Source organism: Falco peregrinus, chromosome 6 (genome assembly GCF_023634155.1).
Source record: "Falco peregrinus isolate bFalPer1 chromosome 6, bFalPer1.pri, whole genome shotgun sequence".
Lineage (NCBI taxonomy): Eukaryota > Metazoa > Chordata > Aves > Falconiformes > Falconidae > Falco > Falco peregrinus.
Window position 1 is genome coordinate 27,628,808 of NC_073726.1, and position 18,233 is coordinate 27,647,040.

General features: G+C 40.7%; 1 protein-coding gene across 2 annotated transcripts in view; it reads right to left on the reverse strand.

The window, feature by feature from the left end:
- Positions 1 to 2,017, reverse strand: part of CELF2 (CUGBP Elav-like family member 2) — a 375,972-nt gene extending 373,955 nt beyond the window's left edge. For both annotated transcript variants that reach the window (XM_055807125.1, XM_055807124.1), the window contains exon 1: positions 1,838 to 2,017. In XM_055807125.1, coding sequence (XP_055663100.1) covers positions 1,838 to 1,890 — 53 coding nt within the window. In that variant the 5' untranslated portion in view covers positions 1,891 to 2,017. The remainder of the gene's footprint in view (positions 1 to 1,837) is intronic.
- Between the last annotated feature and the right edge of the window lie 16,216 nt (positions 2,018 to 18,233).

Sequence of the window (18,233 nt, forward strand, 5' to 3'; positions counted from 1 at the left end):
GTGTCCACACAGCTGTAACCTCCAGATTCACACACAAAGTTGGGAAACTTCAGTCATACTGTAAGGGGAAAGTGCCAGGGAGATATTTCTTCTCCAGTCATGCAAACACATCATTTTTCTAAGAAAACAGGATTCTGTGAGAGGGCAACAGTGTCTCCTTCTTAAATCTTCTTGACTTTCAAGTGTTTTGTTTCATCCCTCAACTCAGCAAAATCCTGGCACCACCTGACTTGACTAGCAGAGGAATCAGTAGTCTCACAGAGCTAGATAAACTTTTAGAATAATTCCTAGAATAGCTCTTCTGGAGCACACACACTGTAAGACAACACATAGGGAGCTCTGCAAAAGCACTTTACTGGCACTCACTGGTAATGACTCACAGAAGTCACCCTGGCTCTGGTCCGATGTAGCATGACCATCACCCCGGGTGCCAATCACAGCCCTGCGCTCCACCATCCCACACAATGCTACATCCCAGCAAACATCCACACCGAAGTTTTGGAAGTCAAATAGAAACTCATCACTCTGTGCTGACAGACCTAAATGACTTTCTTTTTTTAAAAACAAAAACACCAAAACCAAGCAAACCCAAAACAATAACAACCACAAAAAACCTTGCAATAAGACTGCTGTACCAAGTCTCATACCGCAGACAAAGATAAAAGATCTCAGTCCACATTCCTACACACAGGCTCAGAAGATGGTCAGAGAAGTTTAAACTTCTGAAAAAGAAAGTTCAGTGCTATGCAAACATGAGGAAAAAAGAAAACCTAGTTATGCAAGTAGACTTTATAGTTCGACTTCTGAAAGACTTTTTCCTCTTTCAGCTCAGGACACATTTAAGTTCTTTAAAACATTGTAGCAAGAAGCCAAAGTATACTTTAAAATATTATTGTTATTATATATTTATAATAATAGTATCACAAGCCACACACTCCCTCAAAATCCCTGTAATTCACTTCCATAAGAAAAAGATAAAATATGGTATTAGATGCAGCTTCACGTTTTGCATGAGACCTGAGGGAAATGCATTTAACTTTATCTTTACCTAATTTTACAATTTCTCCATCTACATTCCCAGCTGTTTCCAATGTTTTAGAAGTTTCTGCAAAGTTTTCACATGTCCAGATTCTCAATAGGGCAAACCCAAGGCATTTATAGCAGCGTTAAATACGGTCGTTTAACACTGTGGAGCTTTAATACCTGCAGCAGACACTAAGGGTGATTATTTTTTTTCCCCCTTAGCCTTCTTTTTAGCCGTTCGAGTTACCATTTTTCACTATTCAAATAAAAAAAAAATAATAGCGCTGAAGATAAAAATCAGGAGCAACTTTTAAGTCTCAAACAGATGCCTTAGAGGAACAACGAACTGTGGAAGTTTCAACAATAAAACGGAACGCGCACATTTGTCCCTCTGCCTTCCCCCAGGGCTGTTTTCCACTTCTTGATCAACTTTCACGCCGCTGTTCGGGGCTCCGAAGCTCCCCACCGCTGCCCCCGCTGCGCGCGGCGAGGCACGCAGGGAGTTAATCCCGCAGTTCCAGCCGGTGCGAGCCTCTGCTATTGACTCGCATTTACAGAGCAAGCTCTCCCCCCCCCCCAAAAAAAAAATAAAAATCCTGACTGCACTGTAACACCGAGAAGTATATTTTAAAAATCTCCCTCGGGTGTCTCTAAACATCTGCTCAAAGGTTTGCTGTTTCTTAAAAGGGCTCTAATTACCAGAAACTCCTCTTACTTAAGCCCAGGGCTCACATTTCCATTATAACTCAAGCTCCAGTTAATTTAGGGCTAAACCAAAACCTCCTGTACCAAACAGAAGAAAACATAGGCCTACCTTAAAACTTTCCAGCTTTTCAGAGGATCCAAGTCAGAGATTATAGACACCATTGTAGCAACAATAAAATATATATATAGGAAAGAAAGAGAAAAAACAAAACACCACAACCACGGCAGGGAAGCCTAACCACAAAAGCAGCAAGTACTCTACTCGGTGTGGGAATGACAACAAACTCAGCACAGCTCTTCCTCCTTCTCAAGCTGATAAGCACTTGTCCCAGCTTCTCTCCACCCCCAAAATCAATCTTGTGCTATATTGCTTCACAGTCCCAGTTTCATTTCTTCACCACTACCTTTCAAAGCCCTTGTAATCTGCTCCAACTGATCAAATTTGACCTTTTTGTAGCTCACTTTATTCCAAGCACAGCCCTCAGTTAAATCTCTCTTTATTAACACCGTCCTTCTTGGCTTTCTTTTGGAACAAACACAGCTCAAGCTTGAAGCCTCCAGTCTTTGCCAGCAATCATTTACAGATTACTGCAAGCTGCAGTCTTCTCCTTTTGGGTATTTTCTTCTACCTTTGCGGTTTGCTTTTATATTATTTTCTGAAGGTTGCTGGGGTCTCCCTATTCTGTGCAGGCTGGAGTTGGACACTTTTAGAAAAGGCACTTCCTAACGCAGCTCCTCTCCCACCCTTGCCTCCTCCCCTTACCCCTGCCCTCACACAGGCAGGGAGACACGCACATTAAAAACAGTTCACAACCTTCTGAATATAGAATAATCTGTCTTCCCCCCCCTTTATTTATTTTTTTTAAAACCTAATAGTTTTGTAAGCTGAAGCTGTGACTGAAAGCAATCTGATTTATAGCAAGACTGCTATTATGGTGGAATAATAAAAAGCCTAATAATGCAAAGACAGATGTAACCCTTTGGATGTTTGAAAGGGGAAGATGTGTCTATACAATTCCATTAAATCCATTCCTTCTTTTTGTTGCTACTTAAAAACAAATAGTAAAGCATCCTCCAGATCACTATGGTGATCTGAAAAGTTGTGTAACTGCCGTTAGTATGTGTTTATTTAGGAAAATCTAGATGATTGGCTTCTTTTGTGTTTCTGTAACACTTTTTGACATTGATTTGTCTGCATTTAAATGTTTCTCTTTTGCATTTTTTTTCCCTCTAAATGTTTTCCATTCATCCTGTGAATGACTGTACCCTCTCCTTGAGCTCTACCAATGCACTGGGATTTCTGGAAATCCCCAAATTAAAATTCTAGGGGGAAAAAAACCAAACCCACAACTGTAGCTTATGAAGTCTTCAGTTGGAATGAAACTACCCCAAATGACAGATACTTCCACTTTGCTATTTATACCACAGGCATATGCTCCTAGTTTCTCCTTGCCACCAGTTCTCAAAAAAAAAAAAAAAAAAAGGAACAAAAAAGTTAAGATCAGCACTTGTATGTTAAAAAGAAGCAGTAATATGATGGTCACATAGAGATCTGGTAGTGTGTGACACCACACGTGGAAATATAATAAAGGGTATAATAAGGTGTAATTAACTTTTGAGGCTGCTTTAAGTAAGTCTTCCACCACCTCCTCCTTTGGTGAGATAAAACTTGAGCTACGTGTAAACTGTTCTGAGGACTCCCCTGTGTGCTGTAGGCTGGTTTGGGGCAGCTTGAAGACCCCCTTGCTGTTGTGCCTATAGCACAAAGGCAGTACAGTCCTGCCCTTGCCAGGGAGCGATACTGAGCCTTCCCACTGCCCCTACATTTTTGGACCATTTTGTCTGCCAGACAGCAGCCAAGAGATAGTAGTCAGATGGGAGCCACCAGTTTTAAACTACCTAGATACAAAATGCCTTCTGTGTTCAAAGGCCGGTGCACCGCTGACCCCCTTACTTACAAAAAATGTGCAGAGCCCTCTCCTGCCTCTTCTTCCACGCTTCAGCCTGGTGAAGCTCCCGGCTCAGCACATAAGACCACATGAGTTGATCAGTTCAGCAAGTCAGACCCCAAGTTCAGACCTCTGGATTTTACATCCTCCGCTAGGCAGCCACTCCGACAGCTTAGCTTTCTCTCCAAAGGGTATAACACGAATAAGCACATCAGAGACTGCTGATCGTGGGTTTGCAGGTGCAGATCTGGGGGAGGAGGTTGGAGAACACCCGAAGGGTTACAGATGCTCCACCTCCCTCTTAAGGCTGGTGTGGCACCGGGTGTTTCTCACCTGATACACAGCTGTCTCTGAGCACTTCTTCAGAGATAAGGGTCCTACCTGCCTCCAGAAACTTTGGGGTCATATATATTTATTTACCTACAGGAGATGGCTTAGTTGCTTGCTATGGAAAATGAAATTCGGTTGCCGCTTGTAATATGTTTTCATTGTGGACCTGAGGAAGCCTTCATTCTTAGCGTGGGAAGCTGATTAAAAAGAGGTTGGCCAGTGGCTCTTCCCTTTCTTCCCAAAAGTTTGTAAACCACCGTTACACAGGCTAATCTGTCCCATGAGGCTGGGGAGGATGCACATGGTTACAGAACACTGCCTTTTCTCTTTCCTCTCTACCTTACTGCCGTATTTGTTAGGTTTTGAGCTATATTCCCATATTTTCCAATGTAAACTTCTCACTGAATGTTTCATATTGATGACCAGGCACAAAATAAGAAAGGCTTCAAGTTTAGCCTGAAAAAAAAATATTAAAAAATTATCCAAATACCCCATCCTATCACACCCCCTGTGCAAGCCCAGTCTGAGTCCTTGTCACAGCCAGCTCGTCCACTGTTGCACACCAAGATGAGAAAGAGGCAGCTATGCTCTGTCTGTGTACCCCACTGAGGGATCTAACCAGTTTCAGTTTCTGTATGGATCAGGAGGAGGTGAGATCTACCTTTCCATTAGTTAGATGTTTATCCTTAGACTTCAAGCACTAGACACAAGGTGGAGGACCATGGTTTCCCCTGGTGTATATGGAGAAACCAAGGCCAGGAACAACCAAGGCCAAGAGAAAAAACTCAGCTCCTGTCTCCCACTGCAGATCAGTGCCAAACGTGCTCAGTTCCACCACACCGACATGCTGAACATCTCTTACTGTGGTCACCCAGAAATTCCACAAACTATTTCAATTTCAAGAGTTTTATCTCTAACAAGTATATTTTATACTTTCCATAGACACATTTTTCACTGCCTTCCTACAGAAAACACTCCATTATTTCCTCCAGCATACCCACATGAAAACTATACTGTAGGAGTAAAGATTCTTATACCTTTCCCATTTGCAATTATGTATGGTTATTTTTATTATTTTAATCTTTAAATGTTCATGTCTGGAACGAAAGCCAAGTCTCCATTTTGCTGGACCTGGCTGGCATTTTGCCAGCTTTTCCTACAATATTGAAGAAAGCAACTATAAGCTTTCTAAAAATAGAACAACTAGAAGATTAAATTTAGCACAGAGAAACTTGCAACAGGCAATGGATTTTCCAAAACAGCCTCACATATTTCATACAGCATGTAGCTATAGTAGGAGAAAACAAACAAAACAGAAACAGAAACTCACTGTAAAATTATTTTAACTCTTGTGCTTGGATAACGGCACTCCAGCCATCTTTTAGCTAAATGTTTTTTCTGTTGCGGTTAAGGACTTTGTCTTCATAACTTTTATTTTTATGCTTTAAGTGACGAAATTTCCTATGATCTTCAGCTTGTTTGCCAAGAAACAGCTAGCACATCTGTGAAATATTACTTAAGCAAATTTATTACAGTTAGCCAGAAGGCAACAACCCTGAAAGTTTCCTCTACCTACTGAAATCCAGCCTATTGTATAACTTGGGTCACGCATGCCACAACATGTCCCGCTAGCGAGAACTCTAGCAGTTCTAGTTAATATGATCAAGAAGTACAAGCTTTCCAAGATTTCGAGTAATGTTAAAATAAATATATATATATATACACACACACACTTTTGAAAACAGTATTCGTATATACACACACATACACAAAAGGATCTCTAAGCAGTGTCATCATCCTTAGTTTAGACAGCTGTGGAGTCAAAAAAGTTCCAGATCAACTAGCTACAGACATTTGAAGGTCAAGTACAGGACGAAGCATTTAAAAAAGCATAAGCAACAATGGCTACTGAGCATTAGAAAGATGATTTTATGTCATGAATTTTTTTTCCCCCCAGCTGTTTCTCCACCACAAACCTATTGGACTGAGGACTTTGTAGTGTTGGGCAGGAAAAGAAACCAAGTATAGTAAGCAGTTTGAGCTGGTTATTTAACGTTTTTTCAAGGGCGTTATCTCATTCAAAATATTTTAGGAGCCAAAGAAAGTCTGCCAAAGCACAACCTTTTATGCAGGATGCCCAACAGCCTGGTTATCAGGCAATAATAGAGAAATAAATAACCTTGCATCATCTTCCCAACACATATTTTCAATTGCTCTTTCCTACAAAGCATTATTAAGTTATTTGAAAGAAATCCTGGTCTTTTACCATGAAAACCTCACTCTCCCTAGGGAGCCTGTTGTTAAACAAAAGCTTATCTCTTGAAGAGTGGCCTCCAACTTCGGGGCTGCTGATGTGGGCTGATAAAGGCTCTTCTGCAGACTGCCTCATCCCTCCCCACCAGTGCTTCCACCCCCCTGCCTCTCCTCCCAGTCCCTAATGCCTCGCCTTTTAAGCAATGGAGTGACTAATTGAAAATGCATTCCAGTGCTTTACAAGCAGCTTTTCCTTTCCTGCTGACCAGCCAAATGTTTTAAAGTTGGCAAGATGCTGTTTTAACTTGGGAACTCGGGCACTTGTTCATGGCCTGGATGTGTGAAAAAAATCTGGCTGAATCCAATAATTCTGTTGAAAAAGGAATATTAAAAAAATCTCACTTCTAGAACTGGTATGTGTAAATCCAAGTATTACAAATCTTTAAAGCGGTCCATTCTCTCTTTGTGAAATACACGATCTGAGAGACAAGAAGTTGCAAGTCCTAAGTTTAACAAATGCACAGAGTTGTGCACCGGTGCTTGGACACAACCAGAGAAAAAGCAGTTACAAGTGGGCATAAATCCAAATGACAATTGCCCTTTGGGAAAAAGTACTGTAACCGAAACACCCCGGAGACAGTGGGTAATGGGTGATTCATGGCCAGTCAATGGCCAACCAGCCGGGGGATTTAGCACATCTTATCACACACAGCAATTTAGAAGTTGGCTTCATCCAGCAGCTGCAGAGATTGAAGAGTTTTGTTTCTTTGCTCAACAGCAGGCCTGATTGTACAAAGCCTGCACTTTAACAGTTAATCATTAATCTAAAATTACATAAATGTGTCTCATACTTATCGACTTCTCACTTTTACAAAGTCTGCGGAGACAAACTTTCAAGAGATGGTATTTTTTTATACTGATTGTGATTTTAATGGATTTTCAAGTACTTTCAGGTTTTGCTCATGACAACTGCTACAATAAAAAGCCTTATGAACAAAGATGTGTTTTGTGCCTATTCACCTAGCAGAAAATTACTATTACAGCATACTTTTTTATGGGAAAAATGCTTTCCAGCCTTTCTGAGGAGACAGTCTTCCCCAAACTGCCATCATCCTAATTGTTTTTAGGGTGTTTGTAGTTTACTTTAAACAGCTTATGAGCCAAGCATTTACGTCCTCTACTAAATTTCTCTTTATTGGCTAGCAGGAGGATTTCTTCATTCTGCAACATCGGCAGAGCGAGAACGCTTCTGCAGTCCAAAGCAGGGCTTGCCCTTCCTAACCCAAAGGAAAGAATGAAAGAAAATAAAAGCCCCTTGTTTTTGCCAGACATGTTCCAAAAAAGTTGCTCGCAAACCCCAATCTGCTTCTTTCATTCCTTTCGGGAGAGTCATGGGTCAAATTTGGTGGAGAGGAAAATAGCAGCCGTTAACTGTTCCAGGACCACAGCAGACTGAAAAGCCAAAGCTGACACTGTCTGTCTTTTCATTTCCATTCTTTTGGTGTCAGGTCATACAGTGAACACCAAGAGGTCCTTATGAATCCTTATGAAAAGGTTATTGTTCAGGCTGCCTCCATAATACAGGCCAGAAAATAAAAACTTCAGTAATGACTTTAATAAGCACTTTGTTGTGAAGGCCATGTTTTCACATGGACCACAGCTGCATTTATACAGTCTGAATGTCACCTCATGCAGTGCTGAATCAGAAATCTAAGAGTAATTAAATTATGCTGAATGCAAACTGTGAAATGTTTAGGAAACGATTTCCAGAGAGACAAAGGAAAATTAGTGGCTCCATATCCATATGTGTCTTTAATAGACTCTTCAAATATTTACCTCTGGTTTTCTATCCATCCAGAAGTCCAGAGAATAGGATGATTATTGGTAAGGGACTAGATGGAGATATTAATTCCTTTCAATGTCTTTCTTCCTGACATTGAGAAAACTTTGGTTTTTATCTGCGTCCTACTTTTCCATCTGGGAGGGACAGATATCACCCTAGCAATCTACAGAGCAGAACGCTAGGAACTTAATAGAAGACACAGAAATTGGCAGCTTTATGAAATTCCCTCCTTTCCAAGATCGTTTTAAGTCTAAATCAACTGAAATACTGGTTCGTCATTCAGTGTAAAAGAACATGATCTGTTGAGACAGATGGCTTCGACGAATTCAAAAATTTAAGAGTTGCTGTAGCAAAGTAAGGAGCCCCTGAAGCTTTAAAAAATGATCATCTATACCATACCCTTTAAAATGAAAATAATTTAAAAGCTCCAAAGTTCTGGAGGGAAATCAGGGGAAAACAGCAAAAGAGAATAATTATGAAATTAAGAAAACAGTGAAATAAATCTTCCATTTCTGAGATTCATGTTTATTAAACTACATTCAGGCACGTGAATTTGGAAGCACCAAACAAACACCTACCTTGTATATGCAGCTTATACCTTTTAAATGAGAGAGACACAAGGTCCCCCATGACAGGTGGGCTTTGCTATTGACCTAAAGATGATGCTATGCAAATAGGGAAAGAGAAAATGCTTTAGATGCCAGAGCAATTCCATACATATTTCATGTAAAGGCATGGAGAAGCACCCTTTTAGCATGTGTATGAACTGCACCAGCACAGGCTGAGTTTTATCTGATACTGGTCAGGCTTCAAGATTTGTTTGGACTCACTAGAGAGAACACTGTTTCATCTTCCATTCCAGTCAAAAGGCAGGGAGAGCTAACAAAATGGGAAGGCTACTCTTTGCCATAACAGCTGGCAAGAGATTTTTATAGGCACAAAAAACAATCAAGTGTCCAGATTCTGGGCATGTAACTCCCCTGGAGCCTTTGTTGAGAAGTGCTTATCTGCTTGCATAGGCACAAGGATCTACAAACCCATGTACAGGGGTGTGTGTGTATTTAAACCACAGAGCATACTGAAATAATATGTTGCTCCTCTGAGAAAAATACCCAACATGTTATCCTTGTTGAAAACAGTACAGGAGGGAGTTTCATAACAATATTACTTCATCAATAGAAGGCTGGAATTAAATTCTGTTCTAAAATGTAACTTGTCCTTGTAAAAAGTTCACTAAAAAGGTCCTTTTCCTAATTCAAGGGAAATCAGAGAAAACATGGGTTTTTCTTAATTATTGAGTGCAATTATTTGCCTTTATTATCTAAAGAAACTTCTGTTTTTTGTGAAAAAGCTGTACCATGTGTTTTCTATGTCTGAGGGCTACTCATTTTAAAAAAAGCATCACGTAAATGTTCATTGATTCCCATGTTGGCTATTCCATTACTTCCTACATCTCTTCATGAAAGTTTTATATCTTTCAAAGCATTAATAGCTACTGTAGCCCAGATTACATTATTTATATACACAGGTCATATTCACACATACAGTTTGTTTGCAAGAGATCCTTTCCTTCCGTTCGAAAATACTGAGAATCTCATGTCACACTTTTCTTTCTTGCTGACCTCATTTACAAAAGCCCAAGCACTTTAGTGATTTTTCTCCCAGACAAGGCCTAGGCTGTGATTCCAATAAAGACAAGCAGAGGTCCCCATGTTGAAAATAAAACATTTTTATTACTTTCTAAACCTCGGGCATAAACATTCATTGCTTCATCTGACAAAACCCAACCAATAAAACCTGCAAAAAGAGTTAGATTAATAGAACCAGCTTTCTAGAACATTACACTGCATTCTAGACACTGGATGTCATGAAAATTACATATTGTGTAGTTTGACCCATAAAGGAGCAAGGAAAATATCCTTGTTTTCTCATTTGAGTGTTCAATCATTATAGCCTAAACAAGTCCGTGCTTCTCTGGAAGCTGCAGAACTTACTGTCTGAGCCCCCCAGTGCTGGATTGGGTTCGTTGCTAATAACTCATGGGGTGTCCTTGGGAAACTTAGTTCCTTTCACAGGTTCCTGGTGTGTCAGACAAGAAGAGATCAGTAAAGCATCCTGCTTCAGATTTCACTGCTCCTCCTGTCTGACAGAATTTTTAGAGGACTGAATTGCAAATTGTGTTTGTTCCTCAGCAGCCAGGAGGAGTTCAGTCTCTGCCTGAGGAAATCAGGAGGAAAAGATACTCCTGCTTTTCATAAGTTTCTTCAAATAATTTATATTTCTCTCCTTTAGTTTGTAGCATGCTGCAAATGAGAAGTTCCACCTGCTGCTTATTATTTCTCATCCAGTAGTTTGAGAAAGCTTTTTGCTCTTGCAGAAATAGGTGTCTATAGTCACTTTTAGACACCCCTAAGCCTTCCTTTTTCCTTTTTCTTTTAGATACCAGCTCTTTGGAAAGTAAACAGAAAGTGAACTAATTATGAACAGGCCTAAATTTCCTTGGAAAGGTTTGAAAATTTATATGGCTCCAGAAAAATACCTCAACAACACAATCTCCCAAAAAAGACTAAAATCCTCCCAAACAGACTGAAAACTATATTGCTAACTTAAGGCATTTTCTTCAGTACTTGAGTAGTTTGTTTTTCACAGAATAATGGAATGATTGAGTTTGGAAGGGACCAACCTCTGAAGGCCACTGTGTCCAAACCCCCTAGTCAAGCAGGGCCATCTAGAGCCAGTTGCTCAGGACTGTGTCCAAACAGCTTTCAAATATCTCCAAGGAGGAAGACTTCACAACCTCCCTGGGTGACCTGTGCCAGAGTTCAGTAACCTTCACAGTGAAAAAGTGTTTCCTGATGTTCAGAGGGAACCTCCTATGCTTCAGTTTGTTCCCATTGCCTCTGGTCCCGTCACTGAAAAGAGCCCAGCTCCATCCTCTTTACACCCTTCCTCTGGGTATTTAGATACATTGACAAGACCCCCCTGAGCTCTCTCTTCTCCAGCCTGAACAGTCCCAGTTCTTTCAGCCTTGCCTCACGGGACAGATGATCCAAACCCTTAGTCATCTTTGTGGCTCTTCACTGGACTGTCTCCAGTATGTCCATGTCTTTCGTACTCAGGAGCCCAGAACTGGACACAGTACTCCAGGTGTGACCTCACCAGTGCTGAGTAGAGGGGACATCCTGGCAACACTTTCCCTAATGCAGCCCAGGATACCATTCACCTTCTCTGCTGCAAGGGCACATTGCTGGCTCATATTCAACTTGGTGTCCACCAGGACCCCCAGGTCCTTTTCTGCCAAGGTGCCTTTTAGTCGCGTGGTCCCCGGCATGTAGTGGTACATGGGGTTGTTCCTTCCCAGGTGCAGGACTTTGCACTTCTTGTTGAACTTCATGAGGTTCCCATCAGCCCATTTCTCCAGCCTGTTGAGGTCCCTCCGGATGGCAGCAAAGCCTCTGGCTTATCAGCTGCTCCTTCCAGTTTGGTGTCATCTGCAAACTTGCTGAGAGTACACTCTGCCTTATCATCCAAGTCATTAATGAATTAATTAATGAATTAAACAGGACTGGACTCAGTGTTGACCACTGGGGTACACTGCTAGTTACTGGTTTCCAACTGGACTTTGCACCACTGATACCACTCTGTGGGCCTGGCCATTCATCCAGTTTTCAATCCACATCACTGTCTGCTCATCCAGCCCACACATCAACAGCTTGTCTACGAGGATCTTATGAGAGGCAGTGTCCAAGGCCTTACTGAAGTCCAGGTAGACAATATCTGCTGCTCTCCCCTCATCCACCAGGCCAGTTACATCATCATAGAAGTTTATCAAGTTCGTCAAGCATGATTTCCCCTTTGTGTCTATTCATGATGACCTTCTTGTTCTCATGTGCCTGGAAATTATTTCCATGATCTATCACATTCCCAGGTATCAAGGCGAAGCTGACTGGCCTGTAGTTCCCTCCTTGTCCTTCGTGAAGGTAAGAGTGATATTTGCTCTCTTCCAGTCTTTGGGCACTTCTCCCAGTCACCATCATTGACCAAAGATTATGAAGACTATCCCTGCAATGACATCTGCCGTCTCCCTCAGCACTCATGAGTGCCTCCCATCAGGGCCCATGGATCTGTGTCTGTTCAGTTCGCTTGTGCATTCCCTGACCCAAACCACTTACACCAACGGTAGATCTTCCTTGCTCCACCCTTTCCCTCTGGTCTCTGGGACCTGGAATTCCTAAAGCTGGTCTTGCTAGTGAAGACTGAGGCAATGAATGCATTCAGTACCTCAGCCTTTTCTATGCCTTGTGTCCCCTGTCTCATTGAGCAATCAGCCTGTATTTCCCTGAGTCTTCCTTTTGTCAGTACTTACAGAAGCTCTTCTTGTTTTCTTTGACATCCGTGGCCAAATTAAATTCCATCTGGGCTTTAGCTTTCCTGACTTCATCCCTGGATGACTGGACAACATTTCTGTATTCCTCCCAGATTACTCATCCTTACTTCTACCCTCTGTATGCTTCCTTTTTTGCGTGTGTTTGGCTGGGAGCAACTTGTTCATCCATGCTGGCCTCCAGACATTTTTGCCTGACTTCTAATTTGTTGGGGTGGAACTCTCTTGAGCTTAGAGGAGGTGATCCTTGAATGTGAACCAGCTTTCTTGGGCTGCCCTTCCTTCCAGGGCATTACCCCATCTTTGAAGATGTCAGAGTTTGCTCTCCTGAAGTCCAGGGTTATGAGCTTGCTTTTCACCCTCATCTCTGCCCTCAAGATCCTAAGTTTCACTCAAAGTTTTTTCCAGACAACCTTATTTTCAAATTATGGATGCTGCATCTAAAATTCATGTTCATTTCATGATGTCAATAGCGAATTCAGGATTCATGTTGACATTATTGATGACAAAACTGGGCCTAATACTTCTCTCAAGACAAATCACCCAGCTGAGGCCTGCTTTGAGATGTTAATTGGCCTGTGTCCAATCCAGTTAACCTGTGCTCTGCTGGTAATGAATAGCGATAATCTTCCCTAGACTGCCAAGGGATGCAAAGTAAAGAGCTTAGGAGTACTAATGCTTTTCCATCGAATGAAATGGATATTTTTGAAGGAATTCCTAGTTTTCATTAGTCACATTCCTACTAGTCAAATGTTTTTCAGCCAAATGTTTTGTATCTTTTCTGGTATTTTCCTTTGTTGACAGATTGAGCAGCCTGTGGGGAGGTAGAGCAGACCACCTGCCCTTTTTGAACCTGCATAACTTTAATGTACCCATGGTATGGCAAATAACTTTTCCCTTTCAGTGCAGATTAACGCATTTATGGTTATTTTTTGTTTTTGTTTGTTTTGGTTGTGGTTTTTTTTTTAAATTTTATTTAAAATTATCTATTCCCAAGACATGTTTCTAGCTATCTATATTTTCTATAAATTTGAAATGAATTTCATTACCCTTAGATTATGTGACAAGTCATCCTGCTACATTTCAAATACAGAACCTAAATATCTATCACCCAGGATCTAGAAAAAACTATTGCCCACCTCTGACTTTCCTGCAGTGCTATTTATAACGTTATCTCCAGGTAGTAATGACATATACCAAGAGTTCAGGTACAGAAGATGGTATGGAACTGTTTTAAAAGAAACTGTTCTGAAAGAGTATGCAGCTCAGCACAGAGAAGCAATGCCACTTTTTATCCCCACCCATATGTGCTGAACGCTTACCAGCTCTTGCTGAAACAAATTCCTACTTCCCAGCTCCCTTCTGGCCACTTTCCCCTGCCATCAGAGGTGACAACCATCTCAGCCAAACCACCTTATCTGACATGTCTGTCATAGTTCAAACTCATGTCTCAGCAAAATATCCATGGTGCAAGGCTGTCTTGTCCTGGGCAGCAGAACAGCTTTTGGATACCTGGAGGAAAAACAACACTTAAACATTAATATACTACAGATTCTTTAATTTGTGCTCCAACTGCTGTAAAACCTGGCACAAGACTGGAGAAATAATAGCTGCAACTTCATCAGCCATTGAATTTGGCAGAAAGGAGAGATTTACTAAGATCAATGTAGAGCTTCAGATCATGATTTATTTTGGAGCTCTGCTCGGGGGAGGAGAAAAGGGAAGGTGCTCTCCCCTCTGCAAGCACTGCTTGTGGATTTATTGAGAGCTATCATCTGAAGCTGAGAGACAAAATTGTGTGTATGGATACTCTTTGAAAGACTGCCAAAGGCTTTAGAAATAAGAACATAAATTGAAGTGAACAAAACTGCAATTGAAACTATCTGCAGCAAATATAATTAAGAAAATAGCCTAGTGAATGAAAAAATATATTGCATTTTTAGAAATTATGTCATTTTCAGTAATACAAGAAAAGGGTTCCTAAAGGCAGGGATTCCCAAATTAAAGAGTGATATAAGAACCGCTTTTAAGTAAATAGGCTGTCCCAGAGCCAAAACCTGTTACTGCCTTAGCAGCAACAACACCAGTATGTGGCAATAAATGTTCGTAGTCCCCTGAGCTATAGCACTGCTGTTTGCTCCTGGCACACCTTTAGCTTCTCCCACTTAGTCTTAGTCCTAACAGCCACCCTCCACCTCCTGCTATGCCTTTGGCTTCTCTATTACAACTTTATATATTTCATAAGCCTTCATTCCCCCCTATTTCCCCTTTTTTTCTCATTTTCTCTTGCTATATCACCATACATCTGTAACTGCTGTTACATGCTTATGACATGGCATAAGGTTTTAGCCAAAGGTATCCTTTTTCCTCACTATGGAATTATCATAATCTAATAAACCACCTATAAAGAACTTTCTATTTTCAAATCAGTTTCATTCAGAATTTTTCTCCTTTAGAAAATTACCTCTTTAAAAGCACCAGTATGTGTATGACTAGCAGGGATGTACTCAGTTTGCTGCGCTGAATGTAATCATGTCATGATCGTTCTTCCTTAGGCAACTGCTAACTTCCAGTCCAGTGACAAATTCATCTTTATCCAACATAATGAAATCCAGAACAGACTTTGTTTGCATTGAGCACGATATCATTTATGTTTGAAACTACTCCCCTTAAAAAGACCAAACAAATCATCGTTGATATTTTGCTACCAACTGCATGGATGCAGTAGCCATGTCTCAGGAACCGAAGTCTCCCATCACAACTTGATTCCCCTCCATGCATTACTGACCAGTGTTTATGGTATAACACATCTTATTCTGAGGTTTGATATGTGTCTCTTGCTTGAAGTAGTTGAGCGGAGTTGCCTTTACAGCACTATTGGTTATATCATTGATTGATGTGGACCCTCAGTCCTGCTAACGCAGATGCAGATGGTGTTTTTAGTACAGAGCACCGCCTCTCCTATGATCCTATGCTCCATGACCTTATGAACTTGCACAGAGCTCCACAGCACTGAGACTCTGGATATCTATTCCATCCATCCATTAATTCCACAAATGAGCTCTATTTCAAGTACTTTCTTTATAGCAAGTGTATTTTATGCTTTACATAAACTATTTTTTTATAATTTTATCTTTTGCAGATTCTTCTTTTTGAGCAACCGGGTGTGACCTTATGGCTGGCCTAGCTTTGAGCAGGAGGTTTGACTAGAGATCTCCTGAGGTCCTTTCCAACCCCAGTCATCCTATGACCCTAAAATCCTCTCCATTCACCCTTTTTTTGCCCCTCCACTTTTTTTTAGATTGTTTACAAGTAGAGATACTAATTCTGTTTATTCAAATCAGCAATCTTTCAACAAGGTAACTACATCAGATTTTTCTATATAAATTCCCAGTTCCCTTGATTTTAATTCATAGGAATAGCACTTGCATGTAAGCAATGAGAAAATGTATTTATTTCATATTCTTTTCTGCACAGGTTCAATTTTGAGTTTGGACTGCCCAGACCTTCACAGTACCCTGCTAAACATGCTAGCTGAAATCCCTCTTGACTGCTCCAACTGTTATTTGCCTGAAACGTTCGTATCGCACTGTGCAGTTCATCAGGTGAGGGTCAGGCTGTGCTAAGCATGGGCAGGCAGCTTTCAGCCGGCCCTGAGCACAGGTACGCCCAGCTGTCTACTGGGGAATGGGGGGAGGCCAGTCTCCAATATGTCTCAGTCAGGCTGTGTCTTCCACAAACCCGGAAAACTGGCTTTTTTCCAATGTGGCAAAACCACTGACATTTCTACTGTACTATTGTTGTAGCTGGCCAGAGCCATCTTGGCATGCCCTGCCTTTCACTTTCCAGCTTGCCTTACAACTTAGAGCTAACAGGGGGGAAACATCTGCTTCTTTCTATCCTTCCAGGGCTGAAGGATCAAGAGGTGGTGGTGAGATTATTTAAAAAAAAAACAAACAACCCAACAACAACAAAAAAACCAACCCAGCAGTGGTGTAAGGCACATGTTGAGATCTTCTGAGGACTGTGTAGCAGCTGAGGCCCAGGGATCTGGGGAATGAGTCATTTAAGCCAGACACGAACTTTCCCCACCACCTCCCCACCTCACATGAAAGGAAAGAGGGTCAGAGCCAGACCATCTGGACAACTCTGTGGGAGCAGAAGCCTGCAGAGAGCGTTGGGCCGCCCACAATGCTCAGAAAACAAAGCAAAATAACTTGCTCTTCAGACCTTCCTCCAACATGCTCATCAACAGCTATGGGCTGATTTTAACCCAATGAGCATTTACAATGATTAACCCTTATTTCTGCTCTTCAAATAGGAGCAAAGATGACAGTAGAGAAGAAGAAAATACTATGAAGGAGACAACACTATGAGGAAGATGATATTATGAGGAGGACAACATTAAATTAAATCTGTGATATTGTTTCAGAGCCATTGCCATTGAAGCTAAGAGAAATTTGCCACAGAACATGCAGCGTTAGGTAGGAAGTGCTACAAGGACTCGGAGTGCTCTACTGTTGTCACACTACCTGACTATATTCATAAAGGGTTCAGAAGTTAAATTTGAAATGGAAATTTATAGGAGAGGCAACTGAACAAACAGCCTAATATGTCACCAGAAAATGTAGATATGCAGAGCTTGTGAATTTGTGTGAAAATCCCAAGACAATTTCTTCATTGATCAGATTTCTTTTGCTATACAAATCTCCTCTTTAGATTACTGCAAAGCAATCAAAATTAACACTTGTTCCTTTATTATTAGTATAGAAAATTTCCAACTTTTATAGCTTCCCCAATTATCACTTTCCATCAGTCCCATTACACAATCTAACTATTTTTTTCCTAGGACAATTTCAGCATTTTTTTAGTTTTGAATCACTCAGCAATAAAACATACAATGGAGAGAAACTGACGATTGTTGTATAGGTTAGGCTATTTATTCCAGAAAGTAAGAGCCTATCTCATACTAAATATACCCTAAAAAGGCAAAAATTGGTTTAACATTTCTGTTAATGTTACCACACCTGTTACCACCAGAAACACTATCTCCCCCAGTACTGTATTGCCTACGAAGGCTGTCAAGGAAAGATTTATTCTAGCTGACACAGCTAAAACAAAAACCGTTGGCTAAAACCGCAAAGTATTGTTTCTAAAAGAACAAAGAATAGTTCCACAAAGCTTAATGAATTACGCTATTACTGATATATACTTCCGATATTCATTTGCTTCAAGTAAGTGCATGTAAATAAAGAACTGTTGGTTTCATCAAAATCACGATGTGGACTTAATGAGACCAGATCTTCTAAGTTTACTTTTTGATATTCAGGCTTTATAAAATGTATTTGTATGATTTTTTGGAAATTGCAATGGAATGTGACAGCCATCACTGTTTCCTTCTCCTGGATTGCTGCAGAAAGTGACTGTGTCCACTGATACTGCTGGAAAATTAAATAATCCATATGAGTACCTTTGGAATCTCTTGAAATTAAAAAATTAATGGTAGGAATATTGATATACAAATAAAAAATATTGTAATTACTTCTGGAATGATAGCTACTAAACGGATTTTAAGGTACTAGAAATCTTGGGAGCTTTAAACCAGAAAATACAGAGATCAGGAAAATTATCTTTGGATTAAATGAATGTCATAAGAATGTACTTATCAAAGAAAACATTAGAGGCTTCATATATAACTAGCTTTCATTCTAACATACATGTTAAGTTATGTGGTAGAGTGGGTCGC